The following is a 25,313-nucleotide window of genomic DNA, read 5'->3' as shown; positions in this document are numbered from 1 at the left end:
CCCTCCTGCTGCCGCTGCGCGCTGACGTCAAGCGCGACGCGGTGAACGCCGTCGTTTCCTGTCAATTCTTTCATAATAAAACACATAGAAAGACGCTAAAATAACTCATTTTGGGGTCGAAAGTAATTGTTGGCTTAAAATGATTAGTCAAGACGACAAATTACTCATAAATAGTGACAGATTACACTGAAGAAGACTTTGGTATGTGGTTGAGGACTGTGGAAAAAAAGATATGTTCACAATACTTGACAAATTAAATGGGTTTTTCTGTTCATATTTTCAAAATAAAGGCACAGTATATAAACATTTATTGCAACAGAAAGTTACATTAAATTCATAATACACGAGGTGAAAGAATTAAAGTGTAAAAGAATAAGAAAAAAATATATTAATATAACCAGTAATAATAAAAGAATGATGAAACACCATGGAAAACAGAGACAAGTAAAATATTAAAAATATAAACATTTTCATTTATTTTCACATTTGTTCACTTAAGCCTAACAAATTAAATTTTAAAATGTGAAGTTAAACACAGGTTCAGGATTGTATATCACACAAAATTAACTCTTAATCTGCTTTACACTCATATGATGATGAGATGTAGTCCATTTTCTTCAATATCTCCATCTCTCTGACAATTTAGTCGTTCATTTTATGCTTTTACTTTGAAGACAGTACAGCCTTATTTCCTGTTTCGCTGTAACTTCGTCACATTTTGGCTTAACTGCTCGTTTTTTTCTTGTGACGTTTCAGCCTCGCTCTCAGCTGCTTCCCGCTTCCTGCAGAGTAGAAACACTCTTTACTGTGGTTTCTACTTCACTGAAATAAAATGACAAAAACGTCACTTTTACTGGTTGAAAGTGACGCAGCTGAAATCTCTGCTGCTGCCTTGCTCAGCGGCTCCAGGTCAGACACAATGAAATTAAATACATACTAATCTTATTTTTTATGTCACATTTAAAAATAAATATCCTTAGAGGCAAGTATTGTACTTTTTACTCCACTATTTGTCTGACAGCTTTAGTTACTAGTTACTTCTCAGATTACAAGTGACCCTTTTTAATTCCCGCCATCACTTCCACGATCTATACGCAAATAAACATGCCTAGTTTAGGACAAATGGACACTATGTTTTTTACATAAAGAAATAAATAATGTATAACATGCCGAACTTACAAGAAGGCCCAAATTGTTAAGAATTTGTTGTATACAGTATTTCACAACGTTTAACGAGTTTCTCCTCTCACAACAACTCACAAAAATGCACAATTTCTTAAGGGAGTTTGGTGCCTGTCTCCATGGGTGACCAAAAAGTAGCCTTTACTGATAATTGTTTGCTGTCAATAAGACGTTGTCTTCTTTTATGAATTTAGTGTAAATTATTAAATCGGTTAAAAAAGTGGTCAAACAGTTAATAAGTGTTGACAGGTGCTCTTTAGACAGGAGTCGTCACCAGTCCAGTGACATCAGGACAAACTGACACAATATTTTTTACAAGAAAAGAAACAACTTAATGTGTTGAATTTATTACAGAATTTACAAGATGGCTAAAATAATTAAGAATTTGTCATAGACAGTGATTCATAAAGTTTATAAAGGTTCTCCTCCCTCACAACTCACAAAATTGCACAGTTTTCTAAGGGAGTCTGGGCATCCTGTGGTTACCAGTGCAGTGGTGAAATCGGTAGAAACAGATGGTGAATTACATGGAAATCAGACAGCTGCTTCATGTGCACTTACAGGAAATGCACTGAAACACTGTCAGACACGATCAGATCTCATTTCATCTTGGGTGCGTTCACACCTGCGCTCAGGGCTGCCCAGAAGGTTAACATGTTTAATCCGAGCAGCAAACAGCCTCTGTTGTTACCACGTTCTAGCTCCTCATGTAGTTGAATTAGTTTCTATCCAGTCGACCTTAAACTGTCAGAAAGTTCACGCAGAAAATAGAAACATTTGATGAAACTTGAATGAAACTTGAGCAAGAACACTGAGTCAGACTCACAGCTCAGTGAGCTCTCTGTTAACTACACTCTTAGAAATAAGGGTTCCTAAAGGGTTCTTCCTGAAAGGCTCAGGTTCTACTCACAAACATTTGCTTGTGAAGACTTTTGCTTGTAAGACTAAGGGTTCCATTAAGAACTGTTTTCATCCAAGGAACACTTTTTGGATGAAAGAGTTCTTTGTATCTTAATATAAAAGGGTTCCATAGGTGGGTTCTAGATAAAACCCCTGGAATGTAAAGGGTTCACTGTAGAACCTCCTGGTTGAATTCTAGATAGAACCACTGGAATATAAAAAGATTCTTGGCTGGGTTCTTGTGAGCAAGAGGTTCTATGTAGAACCTAGTAGAGTGTTTGTGTCAAAGTGTCTCTCAATATTTTTGTTTCTGATGATGTCATGTGATGTAATCAGTGTTTTCCTCTCCTATTCGCTGTGAGAGGTGTCTGATCTCACTGGAGGTCAAAGGTCAAATTCGGGTCGTCCAAAGAACCAAACATTAAAACTACAGAACTTACAGAGTGTGTGTGTGTGTGTGTGTGTGTGTGTTAATGCAGAGTCAGAGAGTAACTTAGCATGTCGGAGCGTGTTTAGGGGAACACGCCCTCACACACACACACAGCAGTGTTTACTACAGCCAGAGATACAGTGTTGCGAAGCCACACCCAAACAGGAAGGAGTCACCAAGAATAGAGCAAGAATAGAGTCGCCCTCCACCCAACCAGCTTCCCTTTCACTGACACACACTTCCTCTAGATGAGAACTCCAATCAGAGTTCTGCCGTTTGTCTCAAGACAGCTGAGATGAAGTTATTTAATTTAAAAATACTCAATATTTCATGAGAAGTGTAGTGATGCCATAGTGATGTCATGTCTCACTGAACAGCTTGTCATGTTTTATATCTTAAGAATCTACCACAGAAGCATTTAAAGGGACAGTTTACCCCAAAATCAAAAATGCATATTTTCCTCTTACTTGATCCGGCTAGATTGCTCTGGTGCAGTCATTGACTTTTTATACGCCAAATATTGTTCTCTCCACACCAACCAAACTTCATAGAAGAAATCAGTAATTTTACCTCACAGAACACAGGAGTTGCTGGACTGAGGCTGCATCGATCTGTCATATTTCTTGTGTTATTGTGTGAATTCTGTTTCAAAAGGATAGTTCTGATTCAACAAAGTCACACAAAAACACAAACTACAAGATCAAGGCAGCGGTAGACCAGCAACTGCTGTGTTCTGTGAGGTAAAATTACAGACTTTGCCTATGGAGTTTGGTTAGTTTGCAGAGTGATATTTAGAATATATAATGGCGGTTTCCAGTCAGAAAAGACTGTCTGATGGCAAAGGATAATTATAATAATAATAAATAATTATGAGTTCCTTCAAGTTCTGTGAAGCTGAGCTGCAGATCCAGGTGATTTTTCTCTGTAGGTTCAGAGACTCTTTTCACAGGACACATTTTTTTCACTTTGTCATTCTAAAAATACCCGTTACTGCAGCTTCTAAGAGAGCTGCTGGAGAGTTCACCCTCCACCTGACCAACCAGGTTTCTGTTCTCCTTTAGCAAACATTTAAGGGAAACATTTCTTTTTCTGTCTACATTTAGAATCTTATTTCACGTCTTCTGGTCCATCATGTCTGTCGGTTCTGAGAATCTTTTCTGGTTTTAGAGGTTTGGTGACCTGGAGCCTCCAGCATCAGTTCAACCAGCAGAGAATACATTAGAGAAGCTCAAAGAGGAAAAATCATCAGCATGTCAATGATCAGCCAGGCTGGAAGACAAACTCATCAAGTCAGCTGTTGCTAGGAGACCAGAAGAATGAGCGTCACTCTGTTTGCTCTCTTAATTAGCTTCTGCCTCACCGACACAGCCAATCACAGCCGAGCTTAGTGCCACGATCAGGAAGTTGTTTGTATCGTAATTCTTACCTGTGTGTCTGCAGATACACCTGTCGAGGAGCTCGATGGGCCCCGAGTTTGGGCTGTCAGGGAAACAAGAAGAGCCTGTGAAGCTAAACTCAGGGAACACAGTCAACACAACACTGTAGTGAGAACTGTTTACTCTAACACACTGTGCTCTGGCTCCCTCTGCTGCTACAAATTATATTTCAACTACTGGAGACAGTTTGAACACATTTAAGACTGTACTGAAATACTTGAGTATTACCATGATATTCTATTTTCAACTCCAGTTTCACTACATTACATTAAAATTACTTTTTACTCCACAACAAATGTTTCACTGCTTGAGTTATTTTGTATGTTGTTTCCTTACAAAGATAAATTTAATATAAACTTAAGTTACGTTACCTGAGAGAAATGGAAAACAGAACATTTTAGCGCCACTTCCTACATTACTTTACACTGTTTAAAAGCTTTATATTTACAAGGTAGGTCAGCTCAATTTATGTCCATAATTAACGTTAACATACCCTCTGCTCTTGGCCATCTTTTGAGCAGACAGGCTGTTAAACCAAACTCCATTAAAAAAAAAGTGTTTTATAGTAGGGCCAACATTTTTTCTGATTCACTTCGATCTGCAGGCACAATCGGGACACGTCATTTACTCAGTAACATCAGTAACTAACCTGTGATGAAGTGTTTGATGTGCACATATCGACTGGCCCGCCACTACAGCGCTTTTTTTTCCTCCAGATGGAGATGACATTTGCGGTTCAAACCACATACAAGAGAAAACGTATCACACCTGACACCAACCAGAGTATCTTCAAGAAGAGATCAGCAAGAATTTGAAAATGTAAACGACAGCTGTGAGGGCATAAAACTAATGATCAGTTTATCTTTACAAATTAAAAGTTGGCAGTCTAACAATGGCAGAGCTGTCAGTGCTAATAAAATGTTCAAATCAAATTGTATTGTGACCTTAAAATCAAAAGTCAAATCATGGTTCTGAAGATATGTGACACCCCTCAACTTTATTAGCCATGTAAACGGCCTCGTAAGAATATCGTCTTTTTTATAACGAGGGCAAAAACCAGAATATTTTGTGTGTGTAAACATGGCGAGTGTGAAACCATCTGAGAAACACTTTGTTTGAAGCAGAGTGACGCCACAGACACAAAAAAGAAAGAAGACAGAAATCAGAGTATGAAGGCAGGCAGAAATGGACCTTTTTATTTTTCTTGGGCGATAAACAACAGTGGATTGTCCTGACCAGACCGGACTGAACCAGATCAAACCAGACTGGACCCGGTTTCACCAGAGCACAGTAAATCATACAGGTCCCGACCAGACTGAACCGGTTTGGAGCAGCCGGGCTGACGGGAACAAACAAACAAACTTATCAGAATATGCTTACTTTGTGTTACACACTGCATTACCGTGGCAACAGCCACACAGGACACCAGTTTGGTCCGGTCAGGCCTGGTCAGGCTGGTCCCGGTCCAATAATCCCCCCTCTCCCCTTCCTTCAGATGACTGAAGGGATCGAGGGCGGGTCTATTGAATCAGGGGAAACAAAGAAGCTGATTGGTCCACAAACAGTAAAACCCCGCCCACCCGTCGTCACCCCCGGGGCAGCCTAACGGTTGCCTACATCATATGCAAAAACAGAGCGAGCCCTTCTCCCATTGGTCACCACAGCCTCAGGCAGGAAGAGGCTGTTCTTTCCCCATTGGTCAGTTTTAACGCGCCAACTGTCAGTCACTCAGCAGCGGCCAATCAGGTTACAGTACCTGTGGAACTTTCTGGAATAACGAAAAGAAAGAAAATAAACAAAAAGAGAAGAATGATGATGAACATGGAGATCAGCCAATCAGACGACCTCGCTAGAAAAACAAACAGGAAGTGGGAGGAGCTTCCAAGCCTCATATGGAATTCTTATTTTTCTGGATTTTTTTGTAGTTTTTGTTCGTTGTTTTTGTCCTTTTAGTCCGTGTGTGTGAGCCGTACGTCCATCTTCTTCTTCCTTTCTCTTCCAACAGCTGATTTCAGTGCAATGCATCATGGAACGATCAATCGCTAGGAGAGGGTGTGTCACTACGAGTGTGTGTGTGTGTCTGTGTGCATGTATGTGCGTGTGTGTGTCTGCGTCCTGTTGTCATGGAAACATGCTGCAGGGTTAGCGCTCCAGCAGCGGGGTGGTGCCGTGTTGCATCGTGGGAACCTGTCTGTCCGTCTCTTTAGCTGGTGTCCATGGACTCCATGTTGGCGGAGCTGGAGTCCCTCTGGATGGAGTCGAAGATGGCCGCCAGCTCCTGATTGGATGAGATCTGGGACTGGAACTCTGACATCAGCGGCGACTTCTCGGCCTCGGGGATCGTCAGCAGCGCCACGACGGCCCGCATCGCCGACCGCTTCAGCTCGTCCTGCTTCTCGAACTCCTGCTTCACCGAGTTCGCCTTCACCTGCAGAGACACGGAGACGGTTCTCACTCCTCTGACCAAAACGTGGAGAAACTTATTTTATAAATTAAATAATCAAAAACCACGACAAAGGATCCTCAGAAGACGTCACACACCTGTTTCCACATCACCAGTGAACTGACTGTGATGTGATACTGGTGGAGTGTGTGTGTGTGTGTGTGTGTGTGTGTGTGTGTGTGTGTGTGTGTGTGTGTGTGTGTGTGTGTGTACCTTGGTGGTGCAGGTGGCTCTCAGTGGTTCCACCAGTCTGTCCAGTCTCTGTAGGACAGCACTGGGACACAGAGACGACAGCCTGGCCAGCATCAGGAACGTCAGCATCTGAAAACAACAACAGTCATTAGAACAGACTGTGTCTGTTGTTCACACCGAGGCTTCGTCCTCAAAAATTCTGTCTGTAAAAAAATTAAAATGTGTGTGTGCATGATGAGTTTCTCTGCCTGGGACACAACAACTGGTTTCTGCTTCTATGATGGACACAGAGGATGTTTGTATCCATCCTTCTCTTATTAAAATCAATACTTTAGTCCTGAGTATTGCAGTAATAATACTTGTAGTAGTAGATGTGGTAGTGGTGTGTTTTGGCGTGCTGTCAGACCTTGATGTCGTAGTGGTCCTTGAGGCCGTCCTCGACGTGATTGAGGAAGGTGAAGATGTCGATCCGGTCCAGGCAGCTGTCCAGCAGAGTGTACATGCACTCGAACGCAGCCTTCCTCAGGTCCAAACCGTCATCCACCGTGTGTTTGAACGGACCCATCTCCACCTACACACACACACACGCACACACACACACACGCACGCACACACACACACACAGTTAAAAATCCGCTGATAAATAACACTGCTCAAACAACATGTCTGATTCCTGTGTGTGTGTGTGTGTGTGTTATTCTCACCTCTCTGATCAGCTCCTTCCTCACTTTGGTCTCGTTGTACAGTTGTGGTAAAACCGAGTCCAGCAGCTCTCGGATCAGACTGGGCTTGTTGTGGGCAGCAGAGTTAAACGTTACCAAGGCGACGCGACGCACATTCAGGTCGGGGTCCTCCAGCGTCTTCAGGAAATCACCTGAGGAAATTTTTAAAAAGTTACCAAATTAGCACTTTAGCTCACTGCGTCCATTCATCTGTTTGATTTATTTTATACTTTAGAACAAAACAGGATGCGAGTTCAGTGAATTTCTGTGAAAGTTAAACTTTTCTTCCCCTCCACATCTCGTCTGCAAACTTAGCGTAGGCAGATCAGGCCTGTGTGTCAATAACTTGTCAATAAAGCAGTTGTGTTTGTAATCAGGGATCAATAAAGTCCAGTTTTTTACCTATGCAGTTCTTCAGCAGTGGGTCGATGGGCTGTGGTTGGTCAGAGATGGTGAACTTTACTGCCGTTACCACGGAGCTCCGGGCGTACGATGAACCTACACACAGAGAAAACAGATCAGTAATCAATAAATCAATATCTCAAATCAATTATCAGATGGCTGCTTCAGGTCCAGCAGGCATTTCTTCTAAAATTACTAATTAATTTATGATTCATTTTTACATTGTGTAAACCAATGAGATGCAGTTTGGGGAGACAGAGCCAGTTTGATTGGCTAGGAGGAGCAAAGGGGCGGGGCTTATCAAAGTGTGGAATGTTCCTATTGGTCGGTTTTTATTTTTGTCATCAGTAAAGATTCTGTTTCCAGGAAGAAAGAGGAGACTAACAGAATGATATAACGATTCATTGATCGATCGGCTCAGCTTTATTGGGTACTGATCAGAGTATTGATTACCTGACAGCAGGGTTTCTTGGGTACTGATCAGAGTATTGATTACCTGACAGTAGGGTTTCTTGGGTACTGATCCGAGTATTGATTACCTGACAGCAGGTATCCTTTGAGGCGTGGCAGCAGGGTTTCAGGATCGATCAGCGTCAGTTTGCCCAGACACTCGGCCACCACGTTCCTGGTTCCCTCCTCCTGACACTCGCAGTGTTTCAGCAGCAGAGACCAAACCGACTCCACGTACGGCTTCAGGCCGGACACCGACGCCGAACCTCCACACAGACACACAGATTAAAACCAAAGCAGACGCTCACACACGGATTCATTTATAAAGTTTTTGAGCTGCTCTTACTGATGATCTCTTTGAGCGAGTGCAGCAGCAGGTACTGTCTCTTGGAGGAGGAGATCTCCTGCAGGACGAATGGCAGATACTCCGGAAGATTCCCCACCGCAATACTGCCCAACGCATAGGAGGCCGCTGACTTCACCTGAGAGACACACAGGCAGAGAGAGACGTGAATATCTACCAGCACATTACTAAATTAAACAAGCTCTTGGTGGTTCTAGTTCCATACAAGACCCTAAAGCTGTAGACGGACCCAAAGACTAGCCATCAACTACAGAACACTGGGTTGTTGCTCATTAATTTTCTGTTGATCCATTAGTTATTCAGCAGATCATTTAATCTCTACTCACTAACTGATACTGAAATATGGGCATAATAAAGAAATAAATGGAGGAAAAATACTAAATTAGGATGACTAACATTATGTCAGCAATTCGCTCAAAGCACTGTACTGTGCCTGCGATTATTTTATCCCACGGTGACGAAGGTATGACCCAACCTACTCTGCTTCTAACTGGCTTGACCTGATATTCTTACCCCAACATTAACCAGTCTCTCTCCTCATGACTAAACCTGACCAGCTAAATGACTCAAACCAACAAAGGCAACAAGTGTCGTCGACTTCCTGGTCGGACAGACGGGTGTTACCTCTTCACTGGAGGAGGAGAAAGCGTCCAGGATGACTGTCTTGAGCTCTGGTTGGCTGCTCAGGTCCACATGGTGTCCCACCTCGCCCAATGAGAGCAGAGCCAGCAGTCTGATGGAGTCTGTGGAGCGGCTGTTCTTCACGTCCTGTCAGTCAAAAAGAAACTTTATTTAAATCTGTTTAAAACACGAGTGTTCACATTATCTGGACAGAGCTACAGAAGGTCAGACAGACAGACAGACAGACAGGTAAGTCTACCTGGATGAACTGTCCGACCACAGCAGGTCCCTCGGTGGGACAGGCTCTGGTCAGAGCGGCGACACATTTAGCGATGGAGCAGTACGCCTGTTTGTGAGGCAGAGCAGCACTCTGGGAGTAAACCGGACCGGTCAGCATCCTCAGCAGGTCCATGTAACCCAGACCAGGAGTCTCTGTGGCCACTAACGCCTGAACACAAACACAAACATGCAGTTATTACTGTTATTAATGTTAACAAAACAAAATTAAAATCTAAAACATAAATGTTCCTGATCAAACAATGAGCTTTTATTAACCCAACCTTTCAAATATCTCTTATTTATCACCAGCTCCCACAGCCTGTGTTTTACGCTGAATTTGGGCAATTGTAGGTTTAAAAAAAAAAAATGGAGTCAGGGGAGGGGCAGGAGATTAAATTCAGTAATTTAATAAAATAAAATAGTGAGTTTTTTCTTGTAAATTGATCATTTTAATCTTAATCTTGGAAATTCTTTGCAGTTGTTTGAGGAATCTTACCCTCATCCTCATCAACTGTGTTTCCTTAAATAACAACATTCAGAGTAGAAGGCAAAGGAAGAATTTCATTGTGCAGGAACATGACAATGAACAATCTGACTTGACTTGAGAAATAAAGCTCTCATTTGTGTGGCGGGTAAGCTGGTTGAGAAGCTGAAAATACCACAAGCTGATGTTTTTATCTCAGCTGTGAGCACAAAAAAACAAAGAGCTGCTGTGGTTTGGACCACAGACGAGTAAAGATGCTCCCACTTTAAGTCAGATATGAAACAGGCTGGTGACAGATGTTCACAGAGATGGCAGCGTGAAGAAGGACCAGCCAACACAGTATGCAGAGAGCTTACAGTCTGAAATATCAGCAATTAGACCCGTCCCAAAAAAAAACAAGAAGCAAGACACAAAATGTTACCTGAGATTTTTTATATTATTCATTTTTTGTTGTTGTTGTTGTTTTATATGTATGTAAATGTTGAAACTAAATTTAAAGAATGTTACCTGAGAGAATTAAAGAGATATTTGGTCTCACTGTGACTCAAATAAAGTTTAAGGTCCAAATAAAACCAGTTGTTTTACCTGGTAGAAGTCCAGCATGGCGGCGAGCGCTCCGCCCTGCAGCAGCGGGGATCGAACCAGTGCGATGAGCTGCTGGAGGATGTTCCCACCACTCAGCTGACCCAGCGAGGACGGGTGAGTCACAGCCAGCGTGGACAGGAAGCTCAGCGCCATCTGAGACACGTGCATGTCGCTCTCGGAGATGAGAGGAGGCAGCTCGGCGAGGACGGCGTCCACCATGACGGGAGTCACCGCAGAGCTGAAACGCACAGAAACACAAACCGCGTCACCGAGAGGAAGAAGAGGGTGGAGTCGACCGCTGTGGGCGTGGTTGACGGGCGTGTGTGTCACCTGTAGTTTCTGAGCAGGATGTCCAGAGCAGCCAGCGTGCAGAGCTTCAGGGCTCGCTGGTTCTTACGGAGGAAGGAGGCGAGGATGGGAACAGCGTCGGGGAGAACCGGCCTCAGATCGATTTTCAACGGAGAGCCGGCGATCAGCGTCAGAGCTGCAAAACACACAGTTAAAAATAATAATGTATTTCTACCTCAAAGAAATAAAACTCTTCAAACTTTATGACAGTAAACCTGGAAAGTTTCTATTTTAAGGCAGCATTTGTGTTTTGACACATTTAGTCCTCCTGCCACTATAATTAAAAATAAAAAGCCTTTGTTATTACAGTGTACACAAAGTAAATTTCTACTCTGTGCTCAGAAAGAGTGTGAGGCAGCACTGTTACACACAGTCTGTGGAGAGACGTCGATTAGACACAAAGTCGCCTGAGGTGGTCCAACCTGAGGCGTCCACACGAGCTCAACATGTTTCAGCCTGGGTGAAAAAAATCATGTCTGTCCTGGAGCCTCATAAATGAACAGAGACGAGAGGGAAAAGCACAGATTGTGGAAGGAAAAAACAAAGAACTGGAGGTTTTCTGAGTTTCAGTCAGACGCTGAACTGAACCTGCATGTCCCGGTGGAAGTTGTGGTTATTCAGGTTAATGTTTTCACACAGAGCTGATTAAATCGGCCACAGTCACTGAATTTAAGTCCAGCAAGAAACCACGATCATGTTCAATTTTTTAGGTTTAAAACAAACTAAATTTCATGTGAATGTGTTCAAAGAAAGGTCAAAATAACTCTGAACTGTGTAAAAGCAGCTGAACCTGGAGGGGCGGGGCTTACCCTTCACCGTCGTCAATCTGGTGATCTCGTTCTTGAGGCGTTCTAAGAAGATCAGCAATGTTCCAGGAAGTTCAGCGGGCAGTCGGTCACCTAAACAAAGAGACAGGAAGATGAGACGACAAACCGGTGGGTCAAACAGGAAGCTGCACCTCAGCTGGCATCACTGTGACTGACGGACAGACGGTGGTTACCTAGGTTACAGATGATCTGTCCCATACAGGAGATGGCTCGCTCTTTGACCTCCTGGTCGATGTCGGCAGCTTTCAGGCGTCTGATTGTACAGGTGAACAAGTCGTTGATGTAGGGGGAGGGGTCAAAGCTGTCGGAGCCCTCTGATTGGTTGTCCAGAGGTCGGATCACCTGGAGGAGAGAACCAGTAGAATCGCCTGTGAGCTCATCATGCGACACCATCAGAGGAAACGGAGGCGGCAGCGGGTTCGACTCCTACCCTACCTTGACGAGCTGCTGGGTGACAAGAAGAGCCTCAGAGGTTATCTTGTAAAAGGGGTCTCCCACGCAGGCCACCACGGGTGGGACGAGGGCGGGGACGTGGGCGTGGAAGGCGTGAGCGGGATGCGTGACCATGATGACGTGCAGACAGGCCAAGGCGTCGATTTTGAGGTTGGAGCTGCTCGACTTATCATTCAGAGAGAAGATGATACCTGTTAAAAAAAAAAAAAACACACCGCCACTGTTGAAGGTGTGCAGGAGGCTGACAGGAGTGACCCTCAGAGTTTCATGAGTCTAGACGGTGGCGTCTTTTCTGTTGTCTCCCAGAAACATGAAACACAAGAGGACACGTGTTTTGAATGGATTAAACGCTGCTTTAACATAAGCTACGAATGTTAGCATGTTCGGCTAACTAATGCTAGCTTTCTAGCTGTGGTAACTTTACCTCCAGACAAACTTGTTAGAAAACACTGCATCTGAATTTGTGTGTCGTGCAGTGGGGGGGTTGAGGAGGAGGAGGATGTGGGCTGGTGCAGAATCAAAGTGGGTCAATGATGATGATGATGCATTTCTCTCTGGCTCGCTGTTTCAGGTCTGAGCTGGGTTCGCTTAGCTCTTATCCTGGCTCTGTTTGGCGATCGCGGCCTGGCTGGGTGACCCGTCTCAAGATCCAGGTCCCTGTACTTCCTTTTCCCACATTAATGAGTGTATTTCTGTCACCTATCGTGTAGATATACCTGCCGTATTTCACCCTTAACAGTAGCTTACATCAGCCAGCTATGTGTTTTCAAAGATTTACATCTTCACTAGGGACTGATGGGCTTGGAGCTGAGATGCACAGACAGTGTGGGGCCTCGGCAGCAGTACCAGTACCTTGTGCGCAGTATTACCTGGTATTAGTACTGGGATGTGTTGAGTCAGAGCTCCTGGGAGGACGTTGACCAGCTCAGTCAACATGTTGAAGCAACACTGACGAGTTTTGACGCTTTTCTCCTTCAGTTGCTTGTGAAGAGCCTTCACTATCATGGGGACCTGCAGAGGGCGAGAGGCATTCACAGAGACACACCGTGAGAACCGGAGAGAGAGAGAGAGAGAGGAGAGACCACCACAACTACTTCCTGTTTTCTGTGGTCAACAATGCAGGATGCTGAGGGTTTCCTGTCACCGTGAAAACAGACTCTAAACCAAATCAGAGCTGCAACAGTGACATCTGCTGCACAAAAACTAAACTGCAGCCGGTGAGGATCAAAATATTTATGGATCATTACAGCGTGTGGTTCTAACATCTAGATGATAGATACATGGACGTGTAGTTATTTTATTTGTATATGCTTTAGCATATTTCTTTCTTTATTCTTCTCTTCTTTTTTATCTTATCATTCTGGGAGTTTAAAGTGACTTAAAATGTCTTATTTTGTCTCAAAGATATTCAATTTATAACGATACAAAACAAAGAAAAGCAGCAGGAAACCGATTATCTTTGTCACTTTTACTACTAATAAATGACTGTAAATGATTAATCAGTTGTCAAAAGATTGTTTTTCTGGTCATTTCAGCTCTGATGCATCTCGTGATTTCTAAAGGAACAAAAGGTGCTTTGTTTGGAACAAACAGAAACGCTCACTGCTGCAATTAGAGGTCGAGTTTGAAATCTGAAATGCAATCAATAAGAGACAAGAACTATTTTTAAAAAAGCAATTAAATACAAACAACACAGTTCAAAACAAAAAAGATTTCTGCTGCCTCTGAAAGTTTTGGGCTGAAGCTGCAGTTGATTGAGTCAACACGTCTTACAACACGCTTCCTGTTTGACGTCCATAAAAATAACTGTCACACTGATGCCAGTGGGATTTTCTGATCATTGATTTTAAAACTTACTCTTTAAGTTATTTTAAACTTTCTTTAAAAACATTCACTCCTGCTGAAATAGTGTTTTTTCTTTTTTTATTTGTCCTCACTACATTTTTTAAACATGCAAATTCCTCTTAAATTTCTCATATTTTAAACGTTTAGATGCTTTCAGGTAAGGATATATTTTTACCTAACTATTGATGATGTTGGATGTTTAAAAGTCGAGCACATTTCTTCATTTTGAACAGTTAATCGTTGGTTCTTGTGGCTCTACTGAGATTACTGGATTTGTATTTCTCTCGTCTTCCACACAGCAAGTTAAACATGGAACTATAACAGTATCAGGTACACAGTGAAGCTTCATCTAGACTGAAAATGAAAAAGAAAATGTACTCTCTTCCAGTTTGTGACCACACAGCATAAATAAGTGTTATAACGCATTACATTACCTGACTCTGCAACATGGTTAGTGGTGTCTCTCCCTGCTCCATGGCGTCTGGATCGGCCAACCAGCTCTGAGCCGGCCTGGTCTGTTTAAGCAGCGACAGGTAGGCGTGGAAAACATCCGCCTTCACGTTCTCCTCCCTCTCCTGCAGACAGACAGGCAGGTCCAGTCAGACTCACAGGTATGGATTACATACATGAGATCAATAGATTGGGATGTGTCTGGTGAACAGATTAGAGATTAATCAGCCTGATCCACGGGTACGGATTAGAGGTAAGTGTGACTACAAGTGATCTATTAGTTTTACTGATAGGTAGAGCTTGCCTGATCCAAAGTAATCAATTAGTTGATGCAGACTTGGATGGATACAGTCGGATCTTCTTAAAATTTCTGCTGTCAGAACTAGTTAATCACATGTTGATGATGATGAGATGAAAACAAAGCATCAGAGTGAGGAGGTGATGAAGGAGAGAGCAGCGAGGCGACGGCGAGTTTGACGGTACCTTGAAGCGACAGACGAGGGCAGGAGAGACGGAGCGATAAAACTCTGGCAGCATCTCGTGACGGGTCGAAACAACGGCGTCCAAACACTTGGCGGCCGCCCGCCGAACCTTCCAGCTCATGTCGTCGTCATCGCTGTACTCATCATCGCTGCCTGCACAAACAAAGACGGAGCGGTTTTTATTATCCACGCTGCTGCATCCTGATGATTTATTTTAAGTTCAAGGCCCTGAGAACCTCCTGCTCTGCCTGATGGTGTCTTATTATCATCTCCACATATGATTTATTAAGAATAAAAGATAAAATTCTGCACCTTGGTAGTCTTCGTCATTCTGCTCAGCGTCCATGGCGTTGTCGTCCTCGTCTTCATCATCAAAGTTGTAGTTGGGATCGTAGGTCAGGTAGCGCAGGCAGATAGAGATGACCGTGGGGACGTGGGGGTAAACTTCTTTAGGACACCTGAAACAACGACAGGAACATCAGAAACAAGAACAACTACAACTGTAAGTACATGTTTGAAGTATAAGTGTGTGTTTTACCTCCTGACAAAGGACTCGAAGGCCTGGATGCAGTACTCTCTGAGCTCGTCATCGTCAACGTTACAAAACTTTACTACCAGAGGAATGATCTTCTCCAGATACTCTCCTGCAAAAACACACAGAACAAAACTTCAAACTCTGTGTTTTTTTGACTTAACTTCAACTTCAATTCTTGCATTAATTTGATCGTTTTGGTTAACATGCATTGTGAAAATCTTGTCTGTCTCACCGATCCTGTGTCCAGCCTGTCTGCTAATGGCGGCCGTGCACTGGATGTAAGTTCTGGTGGTCGACATGTTATCGTTCCTTCCCAGTTCGGTCAGAAGGTGCTCGATCAGGTCGATGAAGACCAGATTCCCACAGGACATGACCAAGTGGCCCAGAGCCATGATGGTCCTCTGAAACATTCACATAATAACAAAACAGCAGCTGTAAATACTTGAACAGCTGTCAGAGGAACATAACGACGTAATAAACATATTCAGGCTCCTAAAATGATGTTGTGGGGTAACTTAAAGGTCAGATGTACCTTTCTGACAGCCAGTCTGGGGGAGGTGAGCTGAGGGAGCAGACAGCTGAGGATGGAGGGATGGAAATTCACCAACAGACCTCCCTGTCTGCAGAGAGACAGACAGATAGACACTTAATTATTGTCTATTTTATTCCAGACAAAATTAAACAGAGAAAATTATCAGATGTAGCAGTAGAGGTGTGCTGGTGTACCAGTTTCATTTTCTACCGTAGAGCAGCAACACCACCAAACTGTTCATACCACTGTTTTCAGAGGTCACCATGAACGCAGCACAACGCTCCTGCCTTCATTATCACCGATATTTTTCCATTTTAATTAACCACATTTCAACCAGTCAGACAGTGGAACCAGAGAACCAGTGGCAAGTTGTGTGAAACTACTTAGGCTACGGTTGCCCCCTTGAATTTTCATCAAAGGGTGTCTGCAGCACAGTGAGCAAAAATTAGTAACATAAAATCACTATCATTGGATATTGTACGGAAAAACCCTTTAATCTGTAGGCAGCTGAGTAAACAAACCCTTATACACTACTGGATGTTCTTTAGCAACCATTTTCCTCTGAAAATTTAAGGGGGTCCTTAATGTTCCTTACAAGAATATACAACTGTTGTTAGCACAAGCAACATTAACAGAACTGTCTCATATATTACTGTCAGTTTTTTTTTATTAGTTTTTGTCTCTTCTCATGTTGATTTAATCAAGTCACGTCTTCTGCTTGTGTGTGTGTTGTTGGTCAAATCTTCGTGGATTATGTGTTTGTTCTTTCCATATTCTTCAACATTCTCATCTTATGTCAAGTTGGCTTTCTTTTTGTTTCTCTTTGTGTCCTTTTTGGAGAAGCTAGCTAACACCGACAACAATGCTGTCTATCAACATGAAAAGAGGATGATGTGAGTGAACGTAACCCTGTTAACAAACGTGCACATGTGCTGTATTATGACAATAACTGCCGGGAACGGCTTAGTCTAAACACTTTGGCAAGGAGACGACATAAGAGGCTTTAATCAACGCCCCTGAATGAAGCCCTTAGATTAGGGAAATATTTGACTAAGGGACAAACTTAAGTTAAGTGAAACTTAATGTGGCTTACGGAAATAGACACAAGCTCCTTGTACGTCTAACATTAGCTACTGTGGCATGCTATGCTAACATTAGCTGGTCAACCTACAGAAGCGCTGCTAGTTTATGGACGCTGAGGATTAACTTTAAGTGACAGAATACATCATTTGCATATTTAAACATTAATGCAAAGAAAACTTGTATTACACAAAGAATTAATAGTAATAGTAAAACTGTAATCACTGCATACATGTACAGTTAATAGACAGACGGACAGACAGACAGACAGGCAGTGTACCTGCAGAGCATGTCAGCCATGATGTCGAGCGCCTCCAGCTGGACAGACACGTCTTCCTGTTTGGCGATGGCGCTCGTCAGACGACCTGTGATCTTCTTACAAACACTGGCAGCTAGAGCGGAGCCTGAGACACAGACAGGTGGACGTTAGACAGATAAGATTTATAGTCCTGACATTTGTCTGTTTACCTCTGAGAGGCAGTATCAGTACAGCTACTAATATTCTAAAAGTAACAGTACTGTCAGTAGTATCTGTAGTATTTTTACCACTGGAGGCGGGCGGTAACTCTCCGATCACAGTTTTGAGTCCGATGGAGGAAATGTCTCTGAGTTGTTCTTTGTCCGACAGCATGTTGGTGCACAGAGTGTCCACGATCGTCTCCACCTGGTACTCCTTCACCTTACTGACCAGGGGCCCCAGGCTGAAGAAAACAAACGCACCCACAGTCAAAAGACACACAGTGACGAAGAAGCAGAGATTAAAACAAACACACAGTGAAAACACAGTTTTTACCATTTGACAGCCAGGTTCTGAACTTCTCCGTTCTTGTCTTCCAACAGTTTGAGAATCATCCTCACCACCTGTCAATCAACACATCAATCAGTCAATCAATCAATCACCTCCTCAGCGAGAAGACAAACGGACTGCTTGCACACAATAAAACAGTTATTTCCAACTGGTAAACCATAATAAACCGACCTTCCTCTCGCTGTCGTCGTCCAGTTTGATTGAATCTTTTTGTAGCTCCGTCATCAGGTCGTTAGTGGCCATAAACCTGCAGAGAAACAGAGAAATAAATAACGAGTTCATAAAAAGGCTCAGCAGAAAACCTGTCAAAAAACCTGCAGTGGAATCAGATCAATATTTCCTGCTTCAATGCAGCTGAGGAGTTGAAGGACCGAGATTTTTTTTAATAAAACTAAACATAATAGTTAAACCGCAGTGCAGTCGCCCTCTTTGACAGCAGTATATTGATTCTTGGTGGTTATTAATGAACAGATTCACTTTAAGAGTTTCTTGTCAGAAATTATCCCATCAGAAAAAGAACTTATAATCAAAGTAATGATGGTTGACAGTCATCTGAAGCGAGTCCCTGTACCTAATGCTCAGCAACCGTCGTATTATAACCCAGGACTGAAAACATTCAGAGTTGGGATGAATCTGTCGATGTAATTAGAGTTGTAACAATTATTTACACAAACACTTAACAATCAGGCTCGGGACAGTTTTAAAGTCTAATTTTCCACACGGCTGCTGTCAAAAGATCTGCTATAAACTGTAACGACTTGGTTTCATATTGTTGTTGTATTTTAAATGTTGTGGCTGCTGCAGTCTTGACTCCAGCTGGAATTTAGCTTCTTCAGGAAGAGAAAGTACACGAGTTGTTCACGTTTGCATGCGTGTTTCTTTAATATAGATTGGTAAATGCCCGCTGTGAAGCACAGGATGTAACGTTTGACACATCACAGAGTGAAGAAAGTTCAGAAGAAATCAGAAATTTCACCTCAGTGGCAGTGTGAACACACTAATAAATCTGTAATGCACTAAAAAAGGTGTTTCTCAGAGGGTTTTTTTACTGACTTGGGAGCTGATTAATATAATTCTACAACATGTGCCCTTGAGCTGCAACGATTATTAAATTAATCACCAACTATTTTGATAATCAATTAATAGTTTGAGCCTTTTTTGTGTCAAAATTCTCTAATTTCAGCTTCTTAACTTTGATTTTTTTTTTATTTCTTTACTCCTTTATGACAGTAAACTGAATATCTTTTGGCTGTGGACCAAGCAAGACATTTGAGGACATCAGTTTAGGCTTTGGACAACAGTGATTGACACTTTCCATCATTTATTAATCCATTACTCAAGAAAATAGTCAAATGATTAATTGACGATGAAAATAATCGTTAGTTGTAGCCTTCAACATGAGGAATGACATTCTGGATTAAACTGAAAATAATTCAAGAAAAATTTGGCGTATTGGTGTTCATACTGGAAGAAGAAATAAACAAAACAATGCTTCCATTCCCCTCTTTGTCAACATCCTGCAGGACGCTGCCGTCTTGTTTGAATAAAAGCTTACGGGAATCACGAACAGGGAAAAAAAAAACGAATGCAGAAAAAGCTGACTTAAACATGTAGTGTGTGTGACTGAACGCAACATGCAAGATTAATCAAATCACAGAGTGTCTGCTCAGCGTTAACCTTTACCGTCTAATGCATTTGATTAGTGGAAGTTTGTTGGACAGCCTGAGAGCCTGAGCTCAGGGCTAAAAAGACGTCTCTGATATAAAGGGACTACGGATACATTTAAGTTATTAGCTCTTAGTGAAATGTGTATCAACCAAAATATTGAGTGTTTCATGACCTTTTTATTCGAAGTGCTTTTACAAATCAGGAGAAGGGAAAAATGGGGGAAAAACAGAAAATGAGGTAATACTTTCTCTTCTTGATTGGACAGTAAAAGTCATGTACAGGACGACATATGAGCTGTTTTGAATCACTGGATGATATGAACTTCTTTACAGCAACAAATACCAGAGTGATTCAGTCTGAAGTTCTGTCTCTTGATCCAATATTTGTATCTTCCTGACACACAGACCACACATCAAAATTAGAGAAGCAATTTCGCTATGTTTGTTAGACAGCTGAAAATATGGTGCGAGCTCAGTGGCAGAGACACATCCCCTAAAAAGAGAGCGTAATTATCTCTGTTGCAGAGCTGATTCAGTATGAAAGCGCTCAGATCGGGGTGGAAATGACTCTCCTCGCCGGTCTCGTCCAGGGTCAGCGGCAATTTCTACAGCGACGGGAATCTGACAAGTCTGACGATTTCACGGGTTTCTTGTACTGAGAGCGCTGCTGTCAGGAGTGATGAAACTGATTAGTTGTGCTGCAGACTTTGGTTGTGATTGTCCTCGAGCAGCTTACAAAAGAGGCTGGCGTGCTCCTCTGAGTCTGATCTGTTAAGCATGAGGAGGTTTTCAGACACTGAACTGTCTGATCACACTGTCAGGGTTTGAAATTAGCACCGGCCAAATGCTGGTAAAATACGACAGTGACACAAAATAATGACTTACTATTGAGTGGCTGGTGAATTTAAACATTTATCTGTCTGTGGCTGACGTTTTAAAAAGTTAATTTCCTGCCCTGAGGAGCTGCAACGATTATTCAGAAACTATATTAATCGCCATCGATCTGAGAGTCGTTTAAGAGAGAAAAAGGCAAAATTTCAGCCTCTCAAATGTGAATATTTTCTGGATTCTTTACTCCTCCCTGACAGTAAACTGATTATCTTTGTGTTGCAGACATTTTAGGACGTCGCAGTGGGCTTTGTGAGACACTGATCAACGTTTTTCACAATTTTAAAGACCAAACAACTGCCTGACAGATTAACTGACCATAAAAATAATCATTAGTCGCAGCCTCAGTTATTCCGTCATGAAAACTGCCTCAAATGTGTCCATCCTTCCAGTGTGAATCAATTCATTTTCAATGTGAACAAGAAAATCAGAAGGCCAGGGCCGCGTTCAGCTCCAACAACACATATCAAAACGTTTATTTAATGAAAATAATCATTAGCTGCAGCCCAAGTCCTTTGCTTCTTAATACTCACTTCTACATTCAGACAAGCCAAAGACGTTAAGCCACACAAAGAAATAAAGGCACTGGTAAAGAAAAATGCTTGAAAAAACTATCACCATATTGATGAGGTTATTTTCCATTATGTAATATAAAATGTAGACATCACAAGCTGTCATACTTTCCCCATTATTTACTTCTGTACTTTGCTGTTATCTGTGGCTGCTCCCTGACCCTAACAGTCGACTAAACCGTTAGAAGACAACCGCGATTTCATTATTTGTTAGTCATAGAAAAAGAAAAACACCTCAAACTCCATTCAAGAACTGCTCCTCCCCGAGGGATCGTTGCAACACAGATCTTTTCTCTCATAACACTGAAGTCACCGACACACTGCTGCTAACTGTGATGTAGCTCGCATTAGCCAGTTAGCTCAGTTAGTTTTCCTATTAAGAATGGAACACAGCCTTGGTAACCGACAGAGACCGGTTTGACAATCGGGAAAACAGTACTGAGGTGATATAACTTTAGGAGGGATTTGATCAGGACTCGACAAGAACGACAAGACGTGTGTGAGATTATACTGTGTTGAAATAAAGTCCCAGCATGTTCAGATAAATTCAGTCTTTACCCTTTTTAATATTTAACCAGTGGCTCGCTTTGTGCCTCAAAAACATTTATCTAAATAATTAAAATTAATATCATAAATGTGCAGTGACTTGTCAACTACTGTCTCGATCTAATAAGTGCTAGTCAGCAAGGAAAATCCTTAGTCGGGGACCGCCATACCATTATTGTAATTATGAGTCTAATGAGCGAGGGTCATCAGCCGCCGTCTCTTCCATCCCCGCCTCTAAAGTCTAAAACATCTACTTGACAAGTGAGCGCTGAGAAAATACTCTGCTCAGATACTGTTCTGTACTCTCATACCACACGCAGGTTTTGAGACAAATTAAACAGCATTTCTGGCTCTTCGTCAGTTTTTTGTCGAGGGCTCCATCTAACAATTATTTTCACAGTTGATTAATCAGTCAGTTATTTTCTCGATTAATAGCCGTTGGGTCTGTGGTGAAAAATGTCAACCGAAGTGCAGGATGACATCCTTAAATGTCAGTTTACTGTCATAAAGCAGTAAAGAAACTGAAAAAAATCACATTTAGAAGCTGGAATCAGAGGATATTGACTTTTTTCTTAAAAAATTACTCAAAGCAATGAATCGATTATCAAAATAGCTGACAATTATTTTAATAATCGATTAATCATTGCAACTCTAATTTTTTTTTCTCCTTTTTTTGGCGCAGCTAACGCAACATTTCTTTCTTTTCCTCAGAAAAATACAAAAACACAGCAGTGAAATATTGATTTGAACGTCTATTACCATGGCAACAGTGCAAAATTGTTTTTAATTATCTGTTCAACTGGCAGTTATTCATCTAATCTAATGAAGCACAATAGCAAAGAAAAAAAAATACAATCACAATTTCCTAGCAGTCCAACCAAAAAATATCTTGTTTGTTTAAATAACCCCAAAAAATAAAGAAAGAAAAGCAGCAAATCCTCACAATTGAGAAGCAGGAACCAGAGAACATTTGGCATGTACGCTTAATGAATAAATTATATGGATCAAATCAATTTATTTGTTTCAGGTCTACTGTATTGTATGTTCAATGAATTGTCTTCTAGTTTTCATACATGTGATTAGAATTTCAATTAATTTTTTGTTTGTATTCATTCATTTGTAACAGAGAAATTAGAAGAAGATTAAAATGAAAATCAATGTGTCAGTGTGTTTATATGTTTCAGACCATTAAACACAGATGTTATGTGTTTCCAGTTTCTGTTGATTATTTTCAAAAACAAACTGAAAGCAGAAGTCAGACGAATGATTGATACACTGTACTGATAGCTTTCAATAAATCTGATTTGACAGAGCAGCATATTGATCTCACAGAGGTCTTCTATTTTCCAAGTCATGGCGTCAGTTTTTAAGATTGATTTATACTTTCCAGGCAGCCACTGGTTTCGGTTATTTTCTGCAAAAATCAACATGCAGAGACTTGAATCCTGCTGCAGGCAGATCATCCATCACAGTGAACAGCATTTCTACAGTTCTTTTTTTTCCCCAACAAAAATAAATAAATACAGCAACAATGAGTCGTGCAAATATACAAGAGCTGGAACCAGTGAATTTTTGCCATTTTTATAATATTTTAAATACTATAAATATTTTCCAGTTTCTTTACTCCTCTCTAACAGTTAACTGAATATCTTTTGGTTGTGGACAAAACAAGACAGTCAGAGACGTGATCTTGGACTTCAGGAAACACTGGTCATCATTTTCTGACATCCTGTGGACCAAACAACTAAGTGATTAGAGGAAAAAGTCATCAACAGATTGATCAATAATGAGAATAATCATTACAGGGAAGACTTGGAAAATAGGCTCAAACATATGGAGCATATTTTCCCAACTGACAAGATTGTGATTGACAGATTGATCAACAATGAGAATAATCATTTACCCTAATTCACGCTGTTTTTCCCAGGAAGGAGGAACAGATATCCAACTTTTATATGATGCGATAAATCAGGCTGTTAGTAACAGGGAAGGAATTAAATAACTGACTTATCTGTCAATTCTTGCACCAAATAAATTTAGTTAATAAGTTAATTATGAAATGAACTACTGCCAAGACCGACCCCTGGCCTCCTGACATTTTGCAAAAGATTATTTTCATTGTTGATTAATCTGCTGTTCATATATCCATTTATTGATTAGTCGTTTGGTCAAAAAAATGGGGAAAAATATCAATCAATTACTGTTATATGAATGGCAATCAATTTGATTAATCAATTAATTGTTGCAGCTCTAAAGTTGAGTATCCCTGGTTTAGAGTAACCATAAAAAGATGACTTCAATAAGATTTCATCTTCAGTCTGTCTAATCAGCTGTGGACAGGTCACACTGAGAAAGACAACAACATTAAAACAGTCTCTCACATCTCACAGTATTTTACTATATCCTCCTCCTCAGACTGATTGATTACAAATTAAATTGATAGATAAGTACAAAAACGTCATACTATAACTATTGGCAACATCCACCTCAGTGATGGTGTGAAGTTCCAGTCTGTTTACATGTTATTACCTGAGTTACCAAAGCTACCACACCCCCAAAACACCATGCTAGTTACCCCACACGACACACTGACGTTACATCAACCGTTTGCATCTGAACAGTTAGCTGAGATGCAAACTTAACATTTAAATCCACCGTGCAGCATGCACCGTTAGGATTCATACACAAATGGTAGCTGACATCACGCTAGCTTGCGGCATGACAGAAGTTGATGCTGCTATTGAGGCTAGCAAGATAGCAGCCAAGCTAACGGCTAACTGTCGGTATTTATCTGCAGCTCAACTGTCAGGTTAGCATGATGTGGAGCAGGTTAGCTTGCTAACCAGCTATTAACGCTGTCACCGAGTTTAAACCGCTACCGAATCAATCGCTAACGAACACCGATGCTGTTAGCTGGACTAGCTAGCGTTAGCTAGCGCTGTGACGCTGATCAGACAGGTGGCAGCAGGCTAGCAGTTAGCATGAGAGCCTGAGGCCTGACAGACTGGCCGTTAGCTGTCCTCCCTCTGTCTCTGACACACAAGACAAACAGTGTGAGCTCGTGATAGGAGCTGTGCAGGTAGTCTGCTCTGCTCAGGTGTTATTTTACCTGAAATCCTTGTCGCTGGAGGTCATTTTCTCCAGCAGGTTGGAGATGTGGTACGAGGCGCTCGCCATGTCGGTGCTGTTAGCTGTTAGCCTCCTGCTAGCAGACTGCGCTCAGTATGTGTGTGTTCAGGCTGCTGACTGTCTGTCTGTCTGTCTGTGTCTCTGTCTGTCTCTCTGTCTCTCTGTCCTCCTGCTGCTCTGTTTTTGAGGTAAACGGTTTGTTTCTGGTTCTTTTTCTGTTGCTGCCGCCTTCCTCTCTCTCTACAGCGACTGTCGCATCCCGGGGCGCCGAGTTTGGTTTGTTTGAATGGAGCTCCCGTTCTCTCTGCAGAGGGGCGGGGTTAGCAGGATGGACGCTGCGGGGTCGAAGGTCAGAGTGTGAGCTGGGTTTTTTTTTATGTGTGTGTATCTTTACTTTTATTAATGCAGAGATAATTAAATTTTAAACAATGTATAATACAATAATACTGCACATGATCATTCCATTTTATTTTTTACCTAATTTATTATATCTCCCCTCCAATATTCTTCATACTGAACACATTATTTTTCAGGATTATGGGCAATATTATATTCATTATCATGTGCTGTGTTATTTTTCTGTTATGTTTAATGTCATGTTTTGATATCATGTGCAATGTTATCTCTCATTATCATGTGTGATATTTTCATTATTATTAAC

At 41.7% G+C, this 25,313-nt stretch overlaps 1 protein-coding gene across 1 annotated transcript; it reads right to left on the bottom strand.

Moving 5' to 3' along the window:
* Positions 1-5,118: 5,118 nt before the first annotated feature.
* cand1 (cullin-associated and neddylation-dissociated 1) lies at positions 5,119-24,974 on the bottom strand. Its single transcript, XM_084710676.1, has 26 exons — positions 24,633-24,974; positions 18,022-18,097; positions 17,836-17,903; positions 17,589-17,743; positions 17,323-17,446; positions 15,963-16,050; positions 15,663-15,831; positions 15,434-15,539; positions 15,208-15,353; positions 14,897-15,048; positions 14,398-14,538; positions 12,988-13,129; positions 12,101-12,309; positions 11,839-12,007; positions 11,648-11,737; positions 10,821-10,974; positions 10,491-10,728; positions 9,402-9,590; positions 9,146-9,289; positions 8,504-8,639; positions 8,247-8,423; positions 7,708-7,803; positions 7,288-7,457; positions 6,990-7,154; positions 6,605-6,712; positions 5,119-6,376 (listed from the first exon to the last, which is right to left on the bottom strand). The coding sequence occupies exons 1-26, from the start codon at positions 24,698-24,700 to the stop codon at positions 6,152-6,154; spliced, it is 3,705 nt and encodes a 1,234-aa protein (XP_084566802.1). The 5' UTR covers positions 24,701-24,974; the 3' UTR covers positions 5,119-6,151.
* Positions 24,975-25,313: the final 339 nt, after the last annotated feature.

The sequence above is a fragment of the Lutjanus erythropterus genome, chromosome 22 (genome assembly GCF_056507025.1).
Source record: "Lutjanus erythropterus isolate fLutEry1 chromosome 22, fLutEry1.hap2, whole genome shotgun sequence".
Lineage (NCBI taxonomy): Eukaryota > Metazoa > Chordata > Actinopteri > Lutjaniformes > Lutjanidae > Lutjanus > Lutjanus erythropterus.
Note: the sequence above shows the minus strand (reverse complement) of the source record. Positions and strands in the feature narration are given on the sequence as shown.